The sequence below is a fragment of the Oryzias latipes genome, chromosome 17 (genome assembly GCF_053564925.1).
Source record: "Oryzias latipes strain Hd-rR chromosome 17, Olatipes_Hd-rR_3.1".
Taxonomy (NCBI): domain Eukaryota; kingdom Metazoa; phylum Chordata; class Actinopteri; order Beloniformes; family Adrianichthyidae; genus Oryzias; species Oryzias latipes.
Genome location: NC_136253.1, coordinates 7,213,073 through 7,237,649, shown reverse-complemented (window position 1 = coordinate 7,237,649; position 24,577 = coordinate 7,213,073). Strand labels below are relative to the sequence as shown.

General features: G+C 48.3%; 1 protein-coding gene across 1 annotated transcript in view; it reads left to right on the top strand.

Annotated features, from left to right (window-relative positions):
* Positions 1-6,938: 6,938 nt before the first annotated feature.
* Positions 6,939-24,577, top strand: part of penka (proenkephalin a) — a 38,543-nt gene continuing 20,904 nt past the window's right edge. The window contains exons 1-2 of the mRNA XM_011486095.4: positions 6,939-7,086; positions 7,160-7,300. Of these exons, the coding sequence (XP_011484397.1) occupies positions 7,163-7,300 (138 nt within the window). The 5' untranslated portion in view covers positions 6,939-7,086; positions 7,160-7,162. The remainder of the gene's footprint in view (positions 7,087-7,159; positions 7,301-24,577) is intronic.

Sequence of the window (24,577 nt, the reverse complement as noted above, 5' to 3'; positions counted from 1 at the left end):
GGTTTCGCATCCAAGATTCCCCACTTCCCATGAGTCTTAGGGGCTGAAGGCGGGCTAACCCCAAGGTCGTCACAATATAAAATAATCCAGAGGTTATTAGAAAAGTGTTTCAGTTAGAATGATGACTTGGACCAAACTCTGGGATGTTTGGCTGTTAATAAACACAAACCTTGAAGGAGAACTAAACTGTTGACCTCTGATTTCATCAAGAAGATTTAAAAACTGTCTGTGTGTTCGTTGTGGTTTCAAGACGTTTAACAGGGAAGACTCATTGTACGCTGAGACGCTGTCACTTTGGGCCCCTGTAGGGGGGCCCTCTCTGTGCCTCGCTGGTGGGGTGGGCGATCCCCTCCTCCCCCCCTCCCGGGCTGCCTGGGTCCGGATGCTGGGGGGGCTCCTGGCCTGGGGGGCTCTCTTCCCCTCTCCTGGTCTGGCTGGTCTGGCTGGGTAGGATCTGGTTCCCCTTATGAACACACGGTTCACTTCGGCAGCGTGCATGTATCTCCACCCCCACGTGCACGTGCACACTACCACACTGCTCCCTGTCTGCTTCATCCCTCCTCCTTACCTACAGTGTATTGATGGACAGATATTTTTCGCTCATCTTAGTGTCAGATTTTCACCTTTGATGTAATATTTGTCTTTCCAGCAGATCTGGTATAATTGTTACAGCTTAAAATAATAACTTATTCAAATCAGTGCTTGTATCCCCCACCTTTTCACCTTTCTTCCTTTTACTTTCTTCCAACCCCCCCCCCCCCCCCCCCCTCACATTCTTCCCCTCTCCCTCCCCACACACACTAAATTTAACAAATAAATAAAAGAAAAAAATAGTAAATGGCGTATACTTATATAGCGCTTTCTACCTTCTTACGAAGGCCCAAAGCGCTTTACAGTCACAGTCCCATTCACCCATGCACACACACATTCACACACACATTCACACACTGATGGCGGCTCCGCTGCCAAACACTGGCGCCAACCTCCCACCAGAGGCAAGGTGGGGTTCAGTGTCTTGCCCAAGGACACTTCGACACATGGGCGTGCAAGGCGGGAATCGAACCTGCAATCTTATGATCATGAGTCGACAGCCCTACCGCTGCACCACGGTAGGGCTGAAGAAGAACAAAAAGAGACGCTGTCACTTTAACCCAATGCATCTTGGGAGATATAGTGCGAAAAACGCCAGAGATCGCTTCTCTGAGCTTCATTGTTTTGATCACTTGTTCCACGGTCTGACAGCGGATTCTGTGGAAAGCTACACCGCTAAAGCTTTAGCTTGCATTTTTGTTGGAACTGAGAGACTTTACGAGCTAAATCGGGACAAGGAAGTAAAGACTTTAACCACTTCTGATTGGTCAGACATGATGTATGATTAAGCCTCCAAGAATGATTTGTGGAGACAGTTGAAGGGGCGGGACTTTTCAGAAAACAACTAAAGCTGCAGCTAAATCGCGATACCGTCATTCTTATCAAAATGTCTTTAATAGAATCAAATAAACCCAAAGAAAAAAGTATTTTATGATCTTTCATATTCCTACCCATTGGTACTAAAACTGTTTGTGTGTTCTTTACAATGTTTACAATGTTTTTTTTACTCGTTTTTGTTCTTTTGTGGGGTTCACAAATATTATTTGAAAAATAAATAAGTGGACTGGGTAACTATAGAATAGTCTCAATAAATGTGAACGTTCTTGGCAACCCAGTAAAAAGAAGCAGAGTGCTAACAAAACTGAAAAAGGAAAAAGCACAGGTGGTCTTCATGCAAGAAGCTGCCAAAAAATGAGCATGAAAAATTTGGTAAATTTCGGTATGAAAACTGTTTTTTCAGCTCCTACAAAAACAGCAGAAGGAGAGGTGTACTCACGTTAATATCAAGAACAGTCAACTTTGAAAAAGTTTAATAGGATAGTGACAAAGATGGGAGATATGTCATTGTTAAAGGAAAGATCAACAATACCCTGGTTACACCAGTCAATGTTACGCCCCCTGTTAGAGTTGTGTAATTATCATTTGCTTACACGCTATGATCACCATAATACGATCTCTACGATGATATCTATGACATCTCTACGATGTCTCAGTTCTTTCAGTAAGAAAACAATGACCAGAAAACTTCTGATTATACATGATTATATACATGATGTTCCTGATTAAATGACCCACGTTCATGTCTGCAACCTTCAGTTCTCAATAAAAAGAGGCTCCATGCACAAGGAAGGCAGAACTACTCTGTGACCGTTCGCACTGTGACAGACCAATTCTCCTTCTGCAGAAGTCTAGCAAAAGTTCTCATCTCCTGTGTGGTTCTTCTCTTTAAGGAAAAAGTCAGGACCTTGACACCCCCCCAGAAGGGAATCAGAAATTCTTTAAATTATTATTTGACAAAGTTACTACTCTGAGTGAAGGAATTTTGATTTGTGGAGGAGATTGGAACACAATTCTAGACAATTCAAAGGATACAACAAACCTTAAGAAGAATAAGAGCATTAAATCAAGAGATCTGAACATTTTCACAAAAGAAACCAAACTGTGTGATGTGTGGAGGGACCTACATCCATCAGAGAAGGATAACACTCACTACTCAAGAATTGATTTTTTCCTAGTGAATAACACAGACGGATACAGAGTCTTGAACTGCAATATAGGAACAGTGGATATATCTGACCAGAATCTCATATACCTAAATATACATCTGGATGACCAACAAAGAACAACATTGTGGAAAATGAATATTGGCATCCTTGATAATGAAAATGTAGTGCAAGAAATCAAAAAAGAAACTAAGGAGTGTATTTTGATCAATAAGGATGACCAATAGAACCAACAATAATTTGGGAGACTGTTAAAGCTGTTATGAGAGGGAACATTGTATCTAGGATGTCCCAATTTAAAAAAAATAAGTTTAACACAAACTAAATTAGACTAGAGCCTCGAGAAGCAACAACATTGGAACGGAAGGGAAGAGCTGACTAAAAATATTAAAGAGATTAAAAATAAATTGTCAGATTTAACAGTAGAAGAAATTGAAAAGAAATTAAGATTCACAAAGCAAACCTTTTATGAATCAGGCCCCAAGGCAACAAAAATACTTGCAAAGCACCTAAGATCACAGAAGATGAGAAATCGAATTCACAAAATCCGAGACCCATACACCAATGTAATACATTATGAACCTAAAAATTCAAAAAGCATTTCTTGATTACTATAAAACTCTGTATAGCCAATCTGAACCAGTAAATGAAAAGTAATTCACAGACTTTCTGGCCAACTTAGATCTGCCATCTATTGGAACCATTCAAAATAAAACTTTAACCTCACCTATTACCAGAGAAGAACTGGACAAAGCTATAGGGAAACCGAAAAGTAATAAAAACCCTGGGGGTGATGGTTATCCAAATAAATGGTACAAGATATTCAAAGAGAAACTCGCTCCTATATTATTAGAATCCTTCAATTGGACACTCAAAAAAGCCAGAACCCCCCCATAATGGAAAGAAGCAATCATCTCAGTTCTACCAAAAGAAGGAAAAATTAAGGAGTACTGTGAGAGCTATCGACTTCTTTCAATTTGAATGTTGATTATAAACTATTTACATCAATAATCAGTAAAATACTTGTACAATTCCTCCCTGAACTGATCGACGAGGACCAGACTGGTTTTATAAAGGGAACACAGACACAAGATAACATACAACGTAACCATCCATGTAATAAACAAGGTCAATAAACTCAACATCCCAGCAAGCCTAGATGCTGAGAAGGCCTTCGACAGGGTCTGCTGGGACTTCCTCTTTGCAGTCCTGAGGAGAATGGGCTTCAACAATACATGTATCATGTGTATACAAGCTCTGTACCATAAGCCAGTGGGTAGAATTAAAATCAATGGGAATTTAGCAGATGGCTTTGAACTATTTAGAGGAACGAAACAGGGATGCTGTTTGAGCCCATCTCTTTTTGCTTTATTTATTGAGCCTTTGGCTCAGTATATAAGACAGTGTGAAGATCTAAAAGGGGTGACAAAAACAAAAAATATCTTTAAAAAGTATCTTTTTAAAGTCATGATTATGGCCTGCAAAAAAACCATAACAAGAAATTGTCTTAAAAGTGAACCACTACTGGATCAATGAACAGACATTATGGAGGAGATCTGTTCCATGAAAAAAATGACATTTCACTCACGGTTGAAAGCTGAAAATTTTCAACTCCAATGGAGGAAATGGAAGCAATATTCATCGTTCTCAGAACTTATTTTATTTCTTTACTTGATTGTGGTTTCTTATTTTTTTGTATTTTAAAAGTGTAAAACGTAAAATAAAAAGTTTAAAAAAAAAACCACACAGGTGAAATCAGCTGTGCAGCCCTCCAGGAGGAGGAAGGCAGAACTGAACATCGAGGAGCCACAGCAGTCTGTACAGAACCAGAAAAACACACAGACTCCAAAGTCTGGTATTCTGAGCACAATCCTAGAAAATTATATTTCCAGGATTATACCCTGATCCAAAATTTGATTTTTTTCCAGAGGATTGGAGTATTTGGTAATCCAATCGTTTCTTCATTAACTTTTGTGCTATCTTAGATGACTCCACCCTTACATTGACGTGTTCTCCCTACCATGACAAAGGTGGATAAAGGTGGAAAGATTTCATGTAATCCATGGACACCAGTGAAGATCACAAATCATTGAAGAAAAAAGGTTCAGAGCACTGTCTAGTGGGTCTAGATGACCCAACTCCCAACGTTAAAGTGCCTAGGATAGCACAAGGGATAAAATCCAAACTTTGGATCAAATCTTTGATCTGATCAAATTCCTTGAACCGCGCATTCAGCTCCAGGTATTTGGTAATCCAGATCACTTTGATCCAGATTAAAAGTTTTAAAATATCGGGCCCAAATACCAATGCCCCTGAAACTGAATCCTCTTTTCCACTTCTGCCAGCTCTTCTGGGATAATAATTAGCCAAATTTAGGCCAGCCAAGAATAAATCTCTCCAAGATCTGCTATAGAGGCTCTTCTAAAATGGAAATGCCTTTAAAACAGTACCAGAGATTTTGGGGTGACCTTACTTCCAGATGTCTTAACCACCTCAACTGGCTCCTCCAAACGGCCACAACATGCTTCTCCCAGATAACAGAGCCTCAAATCCTATCTCTGAGGGAGATCCCTTCAACAGGCAGTTCATAGGAAGCTCGTCCCTCCACCTGTCTCCACCTCTATGCTGTCATTTAACCTTTTTTCCGGCTGCAGAACCAAGAAGACCAAAGCCTCACAGCTGGAGCTGTGGTTGAGAGCCTCCAGGCTGCAAACCTCACCACAGCATTTAGTGAGGTACCCCCTACCCTTTGCCCTTACCCCCTACCAAACGTTTCAGTTTTGACTGGAATCAGCAGATTACTTAGACCCTGTCTTTACTCCAGTGTCTAGAATTTAAGGCAACATGTCCAACATCACGACTATGACGAGAAAGACTGAGCTGCAGCCACGAGTTCTAATGCTGGAGGAACTGATGACCAGTCAATACTGACAAAGACAGAATCACTCAGAGAACAGATAAAAAGGAAGTAAAGGTATGGGAAAATATGCTTGGGCATAAAATATCATCTTTTTGAGTAACTGTCATCTTATTTGAATCTACGGGGCTGCACAGTGGTGTAGTGGCTAGCACTTGAGAAGGCCCCAGTTCAAGTTCCAGCTGGGTTCTGTCTGTGTGGGACTTGCATGTTCTCCCTGTGCATATGGAGGTTTTTTCTGGCTTCCTCCCTCAGTCCAAAAATACGCTTCATAGGTTAATTGGTGTCTCTAGATTGTCCCCCTAGTGTGGCTGTTTCTCTGCGCCGCCCTGTGATGGACCGGCAAACCATCCAGGGTGAGCCCTGCCTTCACCCGACGATGGCTGGGATAGGCTCCAACAACCCCGTGACCCCAAAGGACATTCAGCAGATTGATGGGTGGATGTGGAGCTGTACACTGTCAGATAATAATAATAATAATTTACAGGGCTTTTTGCAATCATAGTTTTAAACTCCTACCAAACTAAAGATCTGCGATCACTAATCAGAATAAATGGACTGAAGTCAGTCTTTCTACGCTGAAGAGTACAAAATAATTTTCGTTTTCTGCAGCAATCCTGATTTAAAAAAAGAGATTTTGCTGTTTAAAAATGAAAGGATGCTTCTTCACACCCTCACAGTTGGACATTTGTGAGAACAGCCACAACCCCCTAAAGCCACTAAGCAGATCCCATGAATCAAAGGGGTGGAGGGCACTGCTTCAGGGAGGATTCACTTTCATTGACTGATAGTTTTTAAATAATTTGGGTTATTTTGTGTCCTTTAAGGAAAAAAGGTCTGGTGTTTCCTCTGTAAAGAAAGAAGAGATGAATCAGTGGACTTTTTGGATAGATTTGGACCTCTTCAGAGGGATCACTTGTCTGGTCACCATTGCTTTGATCGTTTTATTTTTCCAAGGAGAGTTTAAACAGACCTGCTGTTTCTGGTAGTTCAGAAATAAAACAGGATATTTTCCCTGGTAAGAACCTCAGGTGCTGACATTCGGTATTTTTAGAACGGTAACCTCAGAATGGAAAGGTGAAGATGTGGAACTCTGGACGCACTGGATGGAGGAGCAGAGATGAAGTTGAAACTCACCTCTTACATGATAAAAAGCTTTTAAACGCTTTGGCGGGTTTGGTTGTGGATGTTTGAATCCGCAAAAACCTTCAAATGTCATGAAATTGTCCTGCAGTTTGACTTCAGGCAGATTTAGACGCCAAAGTGACGCCGGTTCTGCTTGAAGGTATTCTTCCTGAGGCGCGCGGGCGGCTCGTGACATGACAGCGCTGGTGTGGGTGGTGTGGTGTGGCGATGGTGGTGGGGGGGGTACATTGGCTTTGACGTCAGCTGGAGAGAGATATTTAAAAAGGCGCGGAAAGCTCCGCGTGCAGCTCTACTGGCTGTGCTCGCGCTACTCTTTGTGCCACTCAAGAGCGGTTCCGCGTGACTCTGTGAGATCCAGGTGCCGGGCACGCGCGCTTTCAGCGGATCCCACGAGCCAAAGTTTAGACGGAGAGCATTATCAGAATAGAGGTGAGTGCGCGTACGGGGGGGCGTCAGCCGCGGCGACCCCCTTATCGTGACTTTGCTCTCGTGTGTCCTAAAGGCCATGGCTCTCCACGCGCGGAGCCTTTACCTGTGGATGCTGGCTCTGTGCGCGCCACCGATGATCGGGGCAGACTGCGGGAAGGAGTGCGCGCTCTGCGTGGTCCGTCTGCAGCGGCAGCCGCCTGCGTCCTCAGCTCTGGTAACTCCTACCGTTACGCACGCACACCAAACTTTGAACATCTTCAGTTCTGATGAAGACCGAGTGGAGAAATTCTCATCTTCCTTTGCTTCACTTATTCTTATTCCTGTTCCTTCTGATGTGACCCTCTGATCCCCCCCAGATGCCCCCTCAGAGTGAGGGGAGCGCAGAACTGCTTCTGCAGCCACAGGTGCTGCTATGGATCCAGAGTGGATCCCGACAGACACGAGGTTCTATGGATCTTGTGGTTTTAAAGTTGTGGAGAACCCAAATAGACAATCGGAAATATTTGGATAGACGTAAACATAACAAAACTGAAATATAAAATTTAAACATGACGAGTTCAACCAGAATAACGGGTGAAGATGAGGAGGTCTGAGGACAAACTGAAACCCAAACTCTTAGCCTGAGGTGGAATTAGCTGGGCGCGTGCGAAGCGCAGGAACACAAACCAAAACCATGGAACAAAACCTAAGTAAGAGAACCGCCTAAAAACAGAAAAACTAACTATAAAAGACAAACATCCTCACGCACGAGCATGCTCTCCTTTTTGGGGCTTCATCATCAGAGTGAAGGCTGTTTGTTTGACGCATCGATCAATCCAAAACAGGTGATCCTCCTTAAATTTTCAGGCAGCTCTCATTTTACGCAGGGGGTGGGCGTGGGGGTTGTTTTAAAATAATCTCAGACTTGACGTCCTAAAGGCAGAATAGCTTTTAAATGTCGCTTTGGTATCAATTCAAGTAAAAAGTGTCACTCCATCAGCTTTCCTTCATGTCAGACGCTGCCGCTCTCTGGGGCCCCCCAGGTGTGATTCATCTTCAATTCAATTTTCCTCTTCATTAATCCTGTCCTCATCAGCCCGCAGCCTGAAAGCTCAGCAAAAAGCCCACCTGTCCAATCAGAGGGAGCCTCTCCCGGCTGCAATCAGGAGGCGCGGTGACACATATGGACTCAGCAGCAGGTTGTTCTGACAGCAGCGCCCGGGAGGGAGGGGGGCACATTTACGGTTATTATACTCCCACCTCTGGGGTTATATGGATTCACAAATTGAAAGGATGAGTGTGATAATGGGATAGGGGGTGGCGTGTGGCAGGGGTTTAATTAAATCAGGAACAGACAGACATTTTTCTAACTGCGGAAATTATTTTTCTGAGTCTCTGACATCACATCAGCAGTTATTGATCCACAAGATCATCTTAAAAAAACACATTCACAGTTTTTACGAACAAAATCTTCTTCATGATGAGGATGATGATGATAATGCTGTCCTCTGGGACTCTGTATTTCTGTGGAACTGTCGGCTCAGGAAGATGAGAGAATTGCGTAAAAGACTCAGCCAGCAGGGGGCACCACCCCCACCCCCACCCCCCACCCTCTCCTCTGATGTAATTTCTCCAAACAATGTTCATGTTCTGGGTCATTAGATGTTATTATTATGGGCTGTCTACTCTCCCTCACATCTCAGACTCACTGACATTCCAAACATTTTATGTGAAATAAAAAACTTGATTAAACCCAAAAGAGAAAAATAAGATTATGTTGACTTAGAAGTGAAATCAACAATTATTAATAACTGTGATAAAATATAATTTAATGAATTCCTTTAGGCTTTTTACAGCACTTTGAAACGTAAAAAAAACAATTTACGATTATACATTTGTAGTAAATTAAGATACTTAGCTTCAAAAGAAAAGTTAATTTGTTTGTTAAAATTTCCCTTTTTTTATCAAAAAGACAGAAGAATTTTTATTTTATTTTATTTGACAGATACATGATGAACAGGAAACCTTTACTATGAAGCCAAAAAAGTTTAAAAGAAAAAGACAAATGTTTGTCCAAAATCTGTCTATATGTGAATGTAAGTATTTTGTTCCTATTTTCAAAAACTTTCCAATGTCTTAAAAACTGAAGCGCTTACTGTAAAAAAATATTTCATGACATTGCATCAATATTCAACGTTAGTTCAGATGTTTTTGAGTTCATCTGTTCAGATAAACCATCCCTGTTCTGGAACATCCTCTCACTTTCTGCTCACTCTGTGACAGCACTTTCACATTTTTGTCTTTAAAAAATGACGTGAAATTTACAAAAAATGTAGCTTTTAAGTCATTATTAAAGTTAAGAAAATTATTCAGCTTTTTAGAAGACTTTACTGGACACAATCTCAAGTATTTGAATAGATAAATCCAAATATTGTTTAAAAAAAAAGAAAGAACATATCTGAATTTCAATATGAGAGGCTGGGAGTTCCATGGGGGAGAAAAGACAGAGTCTGACAGCGGCTAACGGGGGTCTTATAAAAACGATTGAAAGAAAGAATAACCAGGAAAATTTTAAACTAATAACTAATTTATTCAAATTATGTTAACCTGATCATTTCATAAGTTAAAAAAAAAAACAAATGCAGCGTTTTTTGGAAGTAAGTAAAAGCTGTGACAGAAAGGCTTTCTGTTAGATTTATTGAACATTTTAAAGAAAAACACAGACTTACTCTGACAGGCTTTAAAATGGTTGAAGATTTAAATCCAAATTTAAATGAAAAAACACCAGAAAAAATCTTTACATTTTATCCTGAAGATTTTTTTTAAAACTTGACCAAAGTCAAAAGTCAACTTTTTTCTGCAGCCTTGATATTGATGAAGTATAAAGATAAGAAACCTTGAATAGATCCAAAGCCAAAGCAGACGCTGCTAAATCTGTCATGGCTAATCCAATCAAATGATGAAAAAAAGAAGTGCTGACAGCACAATTAATGTTAGTCACAGCCTCAATACATTGTTCGGTAACAAGGACCAACATAACAGAAGGTGCAAAACTGACAGATTGACTGTAGACACATTGAGACATTTACGGCTGTAAGGCTTCAGCTTTATGTTACAAACCCCTGATGAAGATTTTAGGGAAGCTGAGCAGAAAAAAAAGATTGACTCTGGACATATTCAACTGTTGGTTCACATCTTTGGTCCAGATTCAGAGCTGTATAGACTTTGACTGTTTGGTTTGTGCTCTCTTTGTGACCATCTCTTATGGTAACAGCGTGACGTGGCAAAACCTCTTTGTAGCACTGTAGATTTTAACAGTCATGGATTAAACAACTTCATTAATTCTATCTTATCAAGGTTGTCAAACTGAGGACATTTGTCTATTCTTTACCAAAACCTCCTGTACTTGATTAAGCTCACATTTGAGTAGGTTTGGAGACATTTTTTACTTGCTAATCTGTTAACTGCGTGCGTAACCAAATTGTTGCATTTTTGTGCATGTGTATTTTTAAAAACAATGGGTGTATTCGTTGCAGGTTCTTGAGCGCGCTAAACGCAGGTCCTGGAGCGCGCTAAACGCAGGTCCTTGAACGCGCTAAACACAGGTTCTTGAACGCACTAAACGCAGGTTCTTGAACGCGCTAAACGCAGGTCCTGGAGCGCGCTAAACGCAGGTCCTTGAACGCGCTAAACGCAGGTTCTTGAACGCACTAAACGCAGGTTATTGAACGCGCTAAACGCAGGTCCTTGAACGCGCTAAACGCAGGTTCTTGAACGCGCTAAACGCAGGTTCTTGAACGCGCTAAACGCAGGTTCTTGAACGCGCTAAACGCAGGTGCTTGAACGCGCTAAACGCAGGTTCTTGAACGCGCCAAACACAGGTCCTTGAACGCGTTAAACGCAGGTTCTTGAACGCGCTAAACTCAGGTCCTTGAACGCGCTAAACGCAAGTCCTTGAGCACACCAAACACAGGTCCTTGAACGCGCTAAACACAGGTCCTTGAACGTACGAAAACGCAGGTTCTTGAACGCGCTAAACGCAGGTTTTGAACGCGCTAAACGCAGGTCCTGGAGCGCGCTAAACGCAGGTCCTTGAACGCGCTAAACACAGGTTCTTGAACGCACTAAACGCAGGTTCTTAAACGCGCTAAACGCAGGTCCTGGAGCGCGCTAAACGCTGGTCCTTGAACGCGCTAAACACAGGTTCTTGAACGCACTAAACGCTGGTTCTTGAACGCGCTAAACGCAGGTCCTGGAGCGCGCTAAACGTAGGTTCTTGAACGCGCTAAACACAGGTTCTTGAACGCACTAAACGCAGGTTCTTGAACGCGCTAAACGCAGGTCCTGGAGCGCGCTAAACGCAGGTCCTTGAACGCGCTAAACGCAGGTTCTTGAACGCACTAAACGCAGGTTATTGAACGCGCTAAACGCAGGTCCTTGAACGCGCTAAACGCAGGTTCTTGAACGCGCTAAACGCAGGTTCTTGAACGCGCTAAACGCAGGTTCTTGAACGCGCTAAACGCAGGTGCTTGAACGCGCTAAACGCAGGTTCTTGAACGCGCCAAACACAGGTCCTTGAACGCGTTAAACGCAGGTTCTTGAACGCGCTAAACTCAGGTCCTTGAACGCGCTAAACGCAAGTCCTTGAGCACGCCAAACACAGGTCCTTGAACGCGCTAAACACAGGTCCTTGAACGTACGAAAACGCAGGTTCTTGAACGCGCTAAACGCAGGTTTTGAACGCGCTAAACGCAGGTCCTGGAGCGCGCTAAACGCAGGTCCTTGAACGCGCTAAACACAGGTTCTTGAACGCACTAAACGCAGGTTCTTAAACGCGCTAAACGCAGGTCCTGGAGCGCGCTAAACGCAGGTCCTTGAACGCGCTAAACACAGGTTCTTGAACGCACTAAACGCAGGTTCTTGAACGCGCTAAACGCAGGTCCTGGAGCGCGCTAAACGTAGGTCCTTGAACGAGCTAAACGCAGGTCCTGGAGCGCGCTAAACGCAGGTCTTTGAACGCGCTAAACGCAGGTTCTTGAACGCACTAAACGCAGGTTATTGACCGCGCTAAACGCAGGTCCTTGAACGCGCTAAACGCAGGTTCTTGAACGCGCTAAACGCAGGTTCTTGAACGCGCTAAACGCAGGTTCTTGAACGCGCTAAACGCAGGTCCTTGAACGCGCTAAACGCAGGTCCTTGAACGCGCTAAACGCAGGTTCTTGAACGCGCTAAACGCAGGTCCTTGAACGCGTTAAACGCAGGTTCTTGAACGCGCTAAACTCAGGTCCTTGAACGCGCTAAACGCAAGTCCTTGAGCACGCCAAACACAGGTCCTTGAACGTGCTAAACACAGGTCCTTGAACGTACGAACAACGCAAGTTCTTGAACGCGCTAAACGCAGGTTTTTGAACGCGGTAAACGCAGGTCCTGGAGCCTGCTAAACGCAGGTTCTTGAATGCACTAAACGCAGGTCCATGAACTTGCTAAACACAGGTCCTTGAGCGCGCTCAACGCAGGTCCTTGAGCGTGCTAAACGCAGGTCTTTGAACGCACTAAACGCAGGTCTTTAAGCGTGCTAAACGCAGGGCCTTGAGCGCACTAAACGCATGTACTTGAGCGCGCTAAACGCAGGTCCTTGAACGCGCTAAACGCAAGTCCTTGAACGTGCTAAACGCAGGTCCTTGAACGCGCTAAACACAGGTCCTTGAGCGCGCCAAACACAGGTCCTTGAACGCACGAAAACGCAGGTCCTTGAGCGCACTAAACGCATGTCCTTGAGCGCGCTCAACGAAGGTCCTTGAGCGTGCTAAACGCAGGTCCTTTAGCGCGCTTAACGCAGGTCCTTGAGCGCACTAAACGCAAGTCCTTGAGCGCGCTTAACGCAGGTCCTGGTGCCTGCTAAACGCAGGTCCTTGAGCGCGGTTAACGCAGGTCCTGGAGCCTGCTAAACGCAGGTCCTTGAGCGCACTACACGCAGGTCCTTAAACGTGCTAAACGCAGGTCCTTGAACGTGCTAAACACAGGTCCTTGAACGTACGAACAACGCAAGTTCTTGAACGCGCTAAACGCAGGTTTTTGAACGCGGTAAACGCAGGTCCTGGAGCCTGCTAAACGCAGGTTCTTGAATGCACTAAACGCAGGTCCTTGAATTTGCTAAACACAGGTCCTTGAGCGCGCTCAACGCAGGTCCTTGAGCGTGCTAAACGCAGGTCTTTGAACGCACTAAACGCAGGTCTTTAAGCGTGCTAAACGCAGGGCCTTGAGCGCACTAAACGCATGTACTTGAGCGCGCTAAACGCAGGTCCTTGAGCGCGCTAAACGCAGGTCCTTGAACGTGCTAAACGCAGGTCCTTGAACGCACTAAACACAAGTCCTTGAGCGCGCCAAACACAGGTCCTTGAACGCACGAAAACGCAGGTTCTTGAACGGGCTAAACGCAGGTTTTTGAACGCGCTAAACGCAGGTCCTGGAGCGCGCTAAACGCAGGTCCTTGAACACGCTAAACACAGGTTCTTGAACGCACTAAACGCAGGTTCTTAAACGCGCTGAACGCAGGTCCTGGAGCGCGCTAAACGCAGGTCCTTGAACGCGCTAAACACAGGTTCTTGAACGCACTAAACGCAGGTTCTTGAACGCGCTAAACGCAGGTCCTGGAGCGCGCTAAACGTAGGTCCTTGAACGCGCTAAACGCAGGTCCTGGAGCGCGCTAAACGCAGGTCTTTGAACGCGCTAAACGCAGGTCTTTGAACGCACTAAACGCAGGTTATTGAACGCGCTAAACGCAGGTCCTTGAACGCGCTAAACGCAGGTTCATGAATGCGCTAAACGCAGGTTCTTGAACGCGCTAAACGCAGGTTCTTGAACGCGCTAAACGCAGGTCCTTGAACGCGCTAAACGCAGGTTCATGAATGCGCTAAACGCAGGTTCTTGAACGCGCTAAACGCAGGTTCTTGAACGCGCTAAACGCAGGTCCTTGAACGCGCTAAACGCAGGTCCTTGAACGCGCTAAACGCAGGTTCTTGAACGCCCTAAACGCAAGTCCTTGAACGCGTTAAACGCAGGTTCTTGAACGCGCTAAACTCAGGTCCTTGAACGCGCTAAACGCAAGCCTTGAGCACGCCAAACACAGGTCCTTGAACGTGCTAAACACAGGTCCTTGAACGTACGAACAACGCAAGTTTTTGAACGCGCTAAACGCAGGTTTTTGAACGCGGTAAACGCAGGTCCTGGAGCCTGCTAAACGCAGGTTCTTGAATGCACTAAACGCAGGTCCTTGAACTTGCTAAACACAGGTCCTTGAGCGCGCTCAACGCAGGTCCTTGAGCGCACTAAACGCAGGTCTTTGAACGCACTAAACGCAGGTCTTTAAGCGTGCTAAACGCAGGGCCTTGAGCGCACTAAACGCATGTACTTGAGCGCGCTAAACGCAGGTCCTTGAACGCGCTAAACGCAAGTCCTTGAACGTGCTAAACGCAGGTCCTTGAACGCGCTAAACACAGGTCCTTGAGCGCGCCAAACACAGGTCCTTGAACGCACGAAAACGCAGGTCCTTGAGCGCACTAAACGCATGTCCTTGAGCGCGCTTAACGCAGGTCCTGGAGCCTGCTAAACGCAGGTCCTTTAGCGCGCTTAACGCAGGTCCTTGAGCGCACTAAACGCAAGTCCTTGAGCGCGCTTAACGCAGGTCCTGGAGCCTGCTAAACGCAGGTCCTTGAGCACACTAAACGCAGGTCCTGGTGCCTGCTAAACGCAGGTCCTTGAACGCGCTAAACGCAGGTCCTTGAGCGCGCTTAACGCAGGTCCTGGAGCCTGCTAAACGCAGGTCCTTGAGCGCACTACACGCAGGTCCTTAAACGTGCTAAACGCAGGTCATTGAACGTGCTAAACACAGGTCCTTGAACGTACGAACAACGCAAGTTCTTGAACGCGCTAAACGCAGGTTTTTGAACGCGCTAAACGCAGGTCCTGGAGCCTGCTAAACGCAGGTTCTTGAATGCACTAAACGCAGGTCCTTGAACTTGCTAAACACAGGTCCTTGAGCGCGCTCAACGCAGGTCCTTGAGCGTGCTAAACGCAGGTCTTTGAACGTACTAAACGCAGGTCTTTAAGCGTGCTAAACGCAGGGCCTTGAGCGCACTAAACGCATGTACTTGAGCGCGCTAAACGCAGGTCCTTGAACGCGCTAAACGCAGGTCCTTGAACGTGCTAAACGCAGGTCCTTGAACGCACTAAACACAGGTCCTTGAGCGCGCCAAACACAGGTCCTTGAACGCACGAAAACGCAGGTCCTTGAGCGCACTAAACGCATGTCCTTGCGCGCTCAACGAAGGTCCTTGAGCGCACTAAACGCATGTCCTTGAGCGTGCTAAACGCAGGTCCTTGAGCGCGCTAAACGCAGGTCATTGAGCGCGCTAAACGCAGGTCCTTGAGCGTGCTAAACGCAGGTCCTTGAGCGCGCTCAACGCAGGTCCTTGAGCGTGCTAAACGCAGGTCTTTGAACGCACTAAACGCAGGTCTTTAAGCGTGCTAAACGCAGGGCCTTGAGCGCACTAAACGCATGTACTTGAGCGCTCTAAACGCAGGTCCTTGAACGCGCTAAACGCAGGTCCTTGAACGTGCTAAACGCAGGTCCTTGAACGCACTAAACACAGGTCCTTGAGCGCGCCAAACACAGGTCCTTGAACGCACGAAAACGCAGGTCCTTGAGCGCACTAAACGCATGTCCTTGCGCGCTCAACGAAGGTCCTTGAGCGTGCTTAACGCAGGTCCTGGAGCCTGCTAAACGCAGGTCCTTGAGCACACTAAACGCAGGTCCTTGAGCGCGCTTAACGCAGGTCCTGGAGCCTGCTAAACGCAGGTCCTTGAGCACACTAAACGCAGGTCCTTGAGCGCACTAAACGCAGGTCCTTGAGCGCGCTTAACGCAGGTCCTTGAGCGCACTAAACGCAAGTCCTTGAGCGCGCTTAACGCAGGTCCTGGAGCCTGCTAAACACAGGTCCTTGAGCACACTAAACGCAGGTCCTGGTGCCTGCTAAACGCAGGTCCTTGAACGTGCTAAACGCAGGTCCTTGAACGTGCTAAACGCAGGTCCTTGAGCGCGCTTAACGCAGGTCCTGGAGCCTGCTAAAGGCAGGTCCTTGAGCGCACTACACGCAGGTCCTTAAACGTGCTAAACACAGGTCCTTGAGCGCGCTAAACACAGGTCCTTGAGCGCGCAAAACGCAGGTCCTTGAGCGTGCTAAACGCAGGTCCTTGAACGCACTAAACGCAGGTCCTTGAGCGCGCTAAACGCAGGTCCTTGAGCGTGCTAAACGCAGGTCCTTGAGCGCACTAAACGCAGGTCCTTGAGCGTGCTAAACGCAGGTCCTTGAGCGCGCTAAACACAGGTCCTTGAGCGCGCTAAACGCAGGTCCTTGAGCGTGCTAAACGTAGGTCCTTGAGCGCGCTAAACGCAGGTCCTTGAGCGTGCTAAACGCAGGTCCTTGAGCGTGCTAAACGCAGGTCCTTGAGCGCACTAAACGCAGGTCCTGGATCCTGCTAAACGCAGGTCCTTGAGTGCATGGTTCTTGAACGTGTTAATGCAGGTTCTTGAACTTGCATTTAGCTCATGGTGTTCACGGTCCCTGATTGGTCAAAGTTCGACCTGGTTTAACTTAAAATGTACGTTCAATGGCTATGCGTATGCGCATAGAGCTCGAAAACGGTTATTGAAACTTGCACAGACACACGCAACAGGTCCTGGAGCCTGCTAAACGCAGGTCCTTGAGCGCACTACACGCAGGTCCTTAAACGTGCTAAACGCAGGTCATTGAACGTGCTAAACACAGGTCCTTGAACGTACGAACAACGCAAGTTCTTGAACGCGCTAAACGCAGGTTTTTGAACGCGGTAAACGCAGGTCCTGGAGCCTGCTAAACGCAGGTTCTTGAATGCACTAAACGCAGGTCCTTGAACTTGCTAAACACAGGTCCTTGAGCGCGCTCAACGCAGGTCCTTGAGCGTGCTAAACGCAGGTCTTTGAACGCACTAAACGCAGGTCTTTAAGCGTGCTAAACGCAGGGCCTTGAGCGCACTAAACGCATGTACTTGAGCGCGCTAAACGCAGGTCCTTGAACGCGCTAAACGCAGGTCCTTGAACGTGCTAAACGCAGGTCCTTGAACGCACTAAACACAGGTCCTTGAGCGCGCCAAACACAGGTCCTTGAACGCACGAAAACGCAGGTCCTTGAGCGCACTAAACGCATGTCCTTGCGCGCTCAACGAAGGTCCTTGAGCGCACTAAACGCATGTCCTTGAGCGCGCTCAACGCAGGTCCTTGAGCGTGCTTAACGCAGGTCCTGGAGCCTGCTAAACGCAGGTCCTTGAGCACACTAAACGCATGTCCTTGCGCGCTCAACGAAGGTCCTTGAGCGCACTAAACGCATGTCCTTGAGCGCGCTCAACGCAGGTCCTTGAGCGCGCTTAACGCAGGTCCTGGAGCCTGCTAAACGCAGGTCCTTGAGCACACTAAACGCAGGTCCTTGAGCGCACTAAACGCAGGTCCTTGAGCGCGCTTAACGCAGGTCCTTGAGCGCACTAAACGCAAGTCCTTGAGCGTGCTAAACGCAGGTCCTTGAGCGCACTAAACGCAGGTCCTGGAGCGCGCTAAACGCAGGTCCTTGAACACGCTAAACACAGGTTCTTGAACGCACTAAACGCAGGTTCTTAAACGCGCTGAACGCAGGTCCTGGAGCGCGCTAAACGCAGGTCCTTGAACGCGCTAAACACAGGTTCTTGAACGCACTAAACGCAGGTTCTTGAACGCGCTAAACGCAGGTCCTGGAGCGCGCTAAACGTAGGTCCTTGAACGTGCTAAACGCAGGTCCTGGAGCGCGCTAAACGCAGGTCTTTGAACGCGCTAAACGCAGGTCTTTGAACGCACTAAACGCAGGTTATTGAACGCGCTAAACGCAGGTCCTTGAACGCGCTAAACGCAGGTTCATGAATGCGCTAAACGCAGGTTCTTGAACGCGCTAAACGCAGGTTCTTGAACGCGCTAAACGCAGGTCCCTGAACGCGCTAAACGCAGGTCCTTGAACGCGCTAAACGCAGGTTCTTGAACGCCCTAAACGCAAGTCCTTGAACGCGTTAAACGCAGGTTCTTGAACGCGCTAAACTCAGGTCCTTGAACGCGCTAAACGCAAGCCTTGAGCACGCCAAACACAGGTCCTTGAACGTGCTAAACACAGGTCCTTGAACGTACGAACAACGCAAGTTTTTGAACGCGCTAAACGCAGGTTTTTGAACGCGGTAAACGCAGGTCCTGGAGCCTGCTAAACGCAGGTTCTTGAATGCACTAAACGCAGGTCCTTGAACTTGCTAAACACAGGTCCTTGAGCGCGCTCAACGCAGGTCCTTGAGCGCACTAAACGCAGGTCTTTGAACGCACTAAACGCAGGTCTTTAAGCGTGCTAAACGCAGGGCCTTGAGCGCACTAAACGCATGTACTTGAGCGCGCTAAACGCAGGTCCTTGAACGCGCTAAACGCAAGTCCTTGAACGTGCTAAACGCAGGTCCTTGAACGCGCTAAACACAGGTCCTTGAGCGCGCCAAACACAGGTCCTTGAACGCACGAAAACGCAGGTCCTTGAGCGCACTAAACGCATGTCCTTGAGCGCGCTTAACGCAGGTCCTGGAGCCTGCTAAACGCAGGTCCTTTAGCGCGCTTAACGCAGGTCCTGGTGCCTGCTAAACGCAGGTCCTTGAACGCGCTAAACGCAGGTCCTTGAGCGCGCTTAACGCAGGTCCTGGAGCCTGCTAAACGCAGGTCCTTGAGCGCACTACACGCAGGTCCTTAAACGTGCTAAACGCAGGTCATTGAACGTGCTAAACACAGGTCCTTGAACGTACGAACAACGCAAGTTCTTGAACGCGCTAAACGCAGGTTTTTGAACGCGCTAAACGCAGGTCTTTAAGCGTGCTAAACGCAGGGCCTTGAGCGCACTAAACGCATGTACTTGAGCGCGCTAAACGCAGGTCCTTGAACGCGCTAAACGCAAGTCCTTGAACGTGCTAAACGCAGGTCCTTGAACGCGCTAAACACAGGTCCTTGAGCGCGCCAAACACAGGTCCTTGAACGCACGAAAACGCAGGTCCTTGAGCGCACTAAACGCATGTCCTTGAGCGCGCTTAACGCAGGTCCTGGAGCCTGCTAAACGCAGGTCCTTTAGCGCGCTTAACGCAGGTCCTTGAGCGCACTAAACGCAAGTCCTTGAGCGCGCTTAACGCAGGTCCTGGAGCCTGCTAAACGCAGGTCCTTGAGCACACTAAACGCAGGTCCTGGTGCCTGCTAAACGCAGGTCCTTGAACGCGCTAAACGCAGGTCCTTGAGCGCGCTTAACGCAGGTCCTGGAGCCTGCTAAACGCAGGTCCTTGAGCGCACTACACGCAGGTCCTTAAACGTGCTAAACGCAGGTCATTGAACGTGCTAAACACAGGTCCTTGAACGTACGAACAACGCAAGTTCTTGAACGCGCTAAACGCAGGTTTTTGAACGCGCTAAACGCAGGTCCTGGAGCCTGCTAAACGCAGGTTCTTGAATGCACTAAACGCAGGTCCTTGAACTTGCTAAACACAGGTCCTTGAGCGCGCTCAACGCAGGTCCTTGAGCGTGCTAAACGCAGGTCTTTGAACGCACTAAACGCAGGTCTTTAAGCGTGCTAAACGCAGGGCCTTGAGCGCACTAAACGCATGTACTTGAGCGCGCTAAACGCAGGTCCTTGAACGCGCTAAACGCAGGTCCTTGAACGTGCTAAACGCAGGTCCTTGAACGCACTAAACACAGGTCCTTGAGCGCGCCAAACACAGGTCCTTGAACGCACGAAAACGCAGGTCCTTGAGCGCACTAAACGCATGTCCTTGCGCGCTCAACGAAGGTCCTTGAGCGCACTAAACGCATGTCCTTGAGCGCGCTCAACGCAGGTCCTTGAACGCGCTAAACACAGGTCCTTGAGCGCGCAAAACGCAGGTCCTTGAGCGTGCTAAACGCAGGTCCTTGAGCGCGCTAAACGCAGGTCATTGAGCGCGCTAAACGCAGGTCCTTGAGCGTGCTAAACGCAGGTCCTTGAGCGCGCTCAACGCAGGTCCTTGAGCGTGCTAAACGCAGGTCTTTGAACGCACTAAACGCAGGTCTTTAAGCGTGCTAAACGCAGGGCCTTGAGCGCGCTAAACGCAGGTCCTTGAACGTGCTAAACGCAGGTCCTTGAACGCACTAAACACAGGTCCTTGAGCGCGCCAAACACAGGTCCTTGAACGCACGAAAACGCAGGTCCTTGAGCGCACTAAACGCATGTCCTTGCGCGCTCAACGAAGGTCCTTGAGCGTGCTTAACGCAGGTCCTGGAGCCTGCTAAACGCAGGTCCTAGAGCACACTAAACGCAGGTCCTTGAGCGCGCTTAACGCAGGTCCTGGAGCCTGCTAAACGCAGGTCCTTGAGCACACTAAACGCAGGTCCTTGAGCGCACTAAACGCAGGTCCTTGAGCGCGCTTAACGCAGGTCCTTGAGCGCACTAAACGCAAGTCCTTGAGCGCGCTTAACGCAGGTCCTGGAGCCTGCTAAACGCAGGTCCTTGAGCACACTAAACGCAGGTCCTGGTGCCTGCTAAACGCAGGTCCTTGAACGTGCTAAACGCAGGTCCTTGAGCGCGCTTAACGCAGGTCCTGGAGCCTGCTAAACGCAGGTCCTTGAGCGCACTACACGCAGGTCCTTAAACGTGCTAAACACAGGTCCTTGAGCGCGCTAAACACAGGTCCTTGACCGCGAAACGCAGGTCCTTGAGCGTGCTAAACGCAGGTCCTTGAACGCACTAAACGCAGGTCCTTGAGCGCGCTAAACGCAGGTCCTTGAGCGTGCTAAACGCAGGTCCTTGAGCGCACTAAACGCAGGTCCTTGAGCGTGCTAAACGCAGGTCCTTGAGCGCGCTAAACACAGGTCCTTGAGCGCGCTAAACGCAGGTCCTTGAGCGTGCTAAACGTAGGTCCTTGAGCGCGCTAAACGCAGGTCCTTGAGCGTGCTAAACGCAGGTCCTTGAGCGTGCTAAACGCAGGTCCTTGAGCGCACTAAACGCAGGTCCTGGATCCTGCTAAACGCAGGTCCTTGAGTGCATGGTTCTTGAACGTGTTAATGCAGGTTCTTGAACTTGCATTTAGCTCATGGTGTTCACGGTCCCTGATTGGTCAAAGTTCGACCTGGTTTAACTTAAAATGTACGTTCAATTGCTATGCGTATGCGCATAGAGCTCGAAAACGGTTATTGAAACTTGCACAGACACACGCAACAGGTCCTGGAGCCTGCTAAACGCAGGTCCTTGAGCGCACTACACGCAGGTCCTTAAACGTGCTAAACGCAGGTCATTGAACGTGCTAAACACAGGTCCTTGAACGTACGAACAACGCAAGTTCTTGAACGCGCTAAACGCAGGTTTTTGAACGCGGTAAACGCAGGTCCTGGAGCCTGCTAAACGCAGGTTCTTGAATGCACTAAACGCAGGTCCTTGAACTTGCTAAACACAGGTCCTTGAGCGCGCTCAACGCAGGTCCTTGAGCGTGCTAAACGCAGGTCTTTGAACGCACTAAACGCAGGTCTTTAAGCGTGCTAAACGCAGGGCCTTGAGCGCACTAAACGCATGTACTTGAGCGCGCTAAACGCAGGTCCTTGAACGCGCTAAACGCAGGTCCTTGAACGTGCTAAACGCAGGTCCTTGAACGCACTAAACACAGGTCCTTGAGCGCGCCAAACAGGTCCTTGAACGCACGAAAACGCAGGTCCTTGAGCGCACTAAACGCATGTCCTTGCGCGCTCAACGAAGGTCCTTGAGCGCACTAAACGCATGTCCTTGAGCGCGCTCAACGCAGGTCCTTGAGCGTGCTTAACGCAGGTCCTGGAGCCTGCTAAACGCAGGTCCTTGAGCACACTAAACGCAGGTCCTTGAGCGCGCTTAACGCAGGTCCTGGAGCCTGCTAAACGCAGGTCCTTGAGCACACTAAACGCAGGTCCTTGAGCGCACTAAACGCAGGTCCTTGAGCGCGCTTAACGCAGGTCCTTGAGCGCACTAAACGCAAGTCCTTGAGCGTGCTAAACGCAGGTCCTTGAGCGCACTAAACGCAGGTCCTTGAGCGTGCTAAACGCAGGTCCTTGAGCGCGCTAAACACAGGTCCTTGAGCGTGCTAAACGTAGGTCCTTGAGCGTGCTAAACACAGGTCCTTGAGCGCGCTAAACGCAGGTCCTTGAGCGTGCTAAACGTAGGTCCTTGAGCGCGCTAAACGCAGGTCCTTGAGCGTGCTAAACGCAGGTCCTTGAGCGCGCTAAACACAGGTCCTTGAGCGCGCTAAACGCAGGTCCTTGAGCGTGCTAAACGCAGGTCCTTGAGCGCACTAAACGCAGGTCCTGGATCCTGCTAAACGCAGGTCCTTGAGTGCATGGTTCTTGAACGTGTTAATGCAGGTTCTTGAACTTGCATTTAGCTCATGGTGTTCACGGTCCCTGATTGGTCAAAGTTCGACCTGGTTTAACTTAAAATGTACGTTCAATGGCTACGCGTATGCGCATAGAGCTCGAAAACGGTTATTGAAACTTGCACAGACACACGCAACAGGTCCTGGAGCCTGCTAAACGCAGGTCCTTGAGCGCACTACACGCAGGTCCTTAAACGTGCTAAACGCAGGTCATTGAACGTGCTAAACACAGGTCCTTGAACGTACGAACAACGCAAGTTCTTGAACGCGCTAAACGCAGGTTTTTGAACGCGGTAAACGCAGGTCCTGGAGCCTGCTAAACGCAGGTTCTTGAATGCACTAAACGCAGGTCCTTGAACTTGCTAAACACAGGTCCTTGAGCGCGCTCAACGCAGGTCCTTGAGCGTGCTAAACGCAGGTCTTTGAACGCACTAAACGCAGGTCTTTAAGCGTGCTAAACGCAGGGCCTTGAGCGCACTAAACGCATGTACTTGAGCGCGCTAAACGCAGGTCCTTGAACGCGCTAAACGCAGGTCCTTGAACGTGCTAAACGCAGGTCCTTGAACGCACTAAACACAGGTCCTTGAGCGCGCCAAACACAGGTCCTTGAACGCACTACACGCAGGTCCTTGAGCGCGCTAAACACAGGTCCTTGAGCGCGCTAAACACAGGTCCTTGAGCGCGCTAAACGCAGGTCCTTGAGCGTGCTAAACGTAGGTCCTTGAGCGCGCTAAACGCAGGTCCTTGAGCGTGCTAAACGCAGGTCCTTGAGCGTGCTAAACGCAGGTCCTTGAGCGCGCTAAACACAGGTCCTTGAGCGCGCTAAACGCAGGTCCTGGATCCTGCTAAACGCAGGTCCTTGAGTGCATGGTTCTTGAACGTGTTAATGCAGGTTCTTGAACTTGCATTTAGCTCATGGTGTTCACGGTCCCTGATTGGTCAAAGTTCGACCTGGTTTAACTTAAAATGTACGTTCAATGGCTACGCGTATGCGCATAGAGCTCGAAAACGGTTATTGAAACTTGCACAGACACACGCAACAGGTCCTGGAGCCTGCTAAACGCAGGTCCTTGAGCGCGCCAAACACAGGTCCTTGAACGCACTACACGCAGGTCCTTGAGCGCGCTAAACACAGGTCCTTGAGCGCGCTAAACGCAGGTCCTTGAGCGTGCTAAACGTAGGTCCTTGAGCGCGCTAAACGCAGGTCCTTGAGCGTGCTAAACGCAGGTCCTTGAGCGTGCTAAACGCAGGTCCTTGAGCGCACTAAACGCAGGTCCTGGATCCTGCTAAACGCAGGTCCTTGAGTGCATGGTTCTTGAACGTGTTAATGCAGGTTCTTGAACTTGCATTTAGCTCATGGTGTTCACGGTCCCTGATTGGTCAAAGTTCGACCTGGTTTAACTTAAAATGTACGTTCAATGGCTACGCGTATGCGCATAGAGCTCGAAAACGGTTATTGAAACTTGCACAGACACACGCAACAGGTCCTGGAGCCTGCTAAACGCAGGTCCTTGAGCGCACTACACGCAGGTCCTTAAACGTGCTAAACGCAGGTCATTGAACGTGCTAAACACAGGTCCTTGAACGTACGAACAACGCAAGTTCTTGAACGCGCTAAACGCAGGTTTTTGAACGCGGTAAACGCAGGTCCTGGAGCCTGCTAAACGCAGGTTCTTGAATGCACTAAACGCAGGTCCTTGAACTTGCTAAACACAGGTCCTTGAGCGCGCTCAACGCAGGTCCTTGAGCGTGCTAAACGCAGGTCTTTGAACGCACTAAACGCAGGTCTTTAAGCGTGCTAAACGCAGGGCCTTGAGCGCACTAAACGCATGTACTTGAGCGCGCTAAACGCAGGTCCTTGAACGCGCTAAACGCAGGTCCTTGAACGTGCTAAACGCAGGTCCTTGAACGCACTAAACACAGGTCCTTGAGCGCGCCAAACACAGGTCCTTGAACGCACGAAAACGCAGGTCCTTGAGCGCACTAAACGCATGTCCTTGCGCGCTCAACGAAGGTCCTT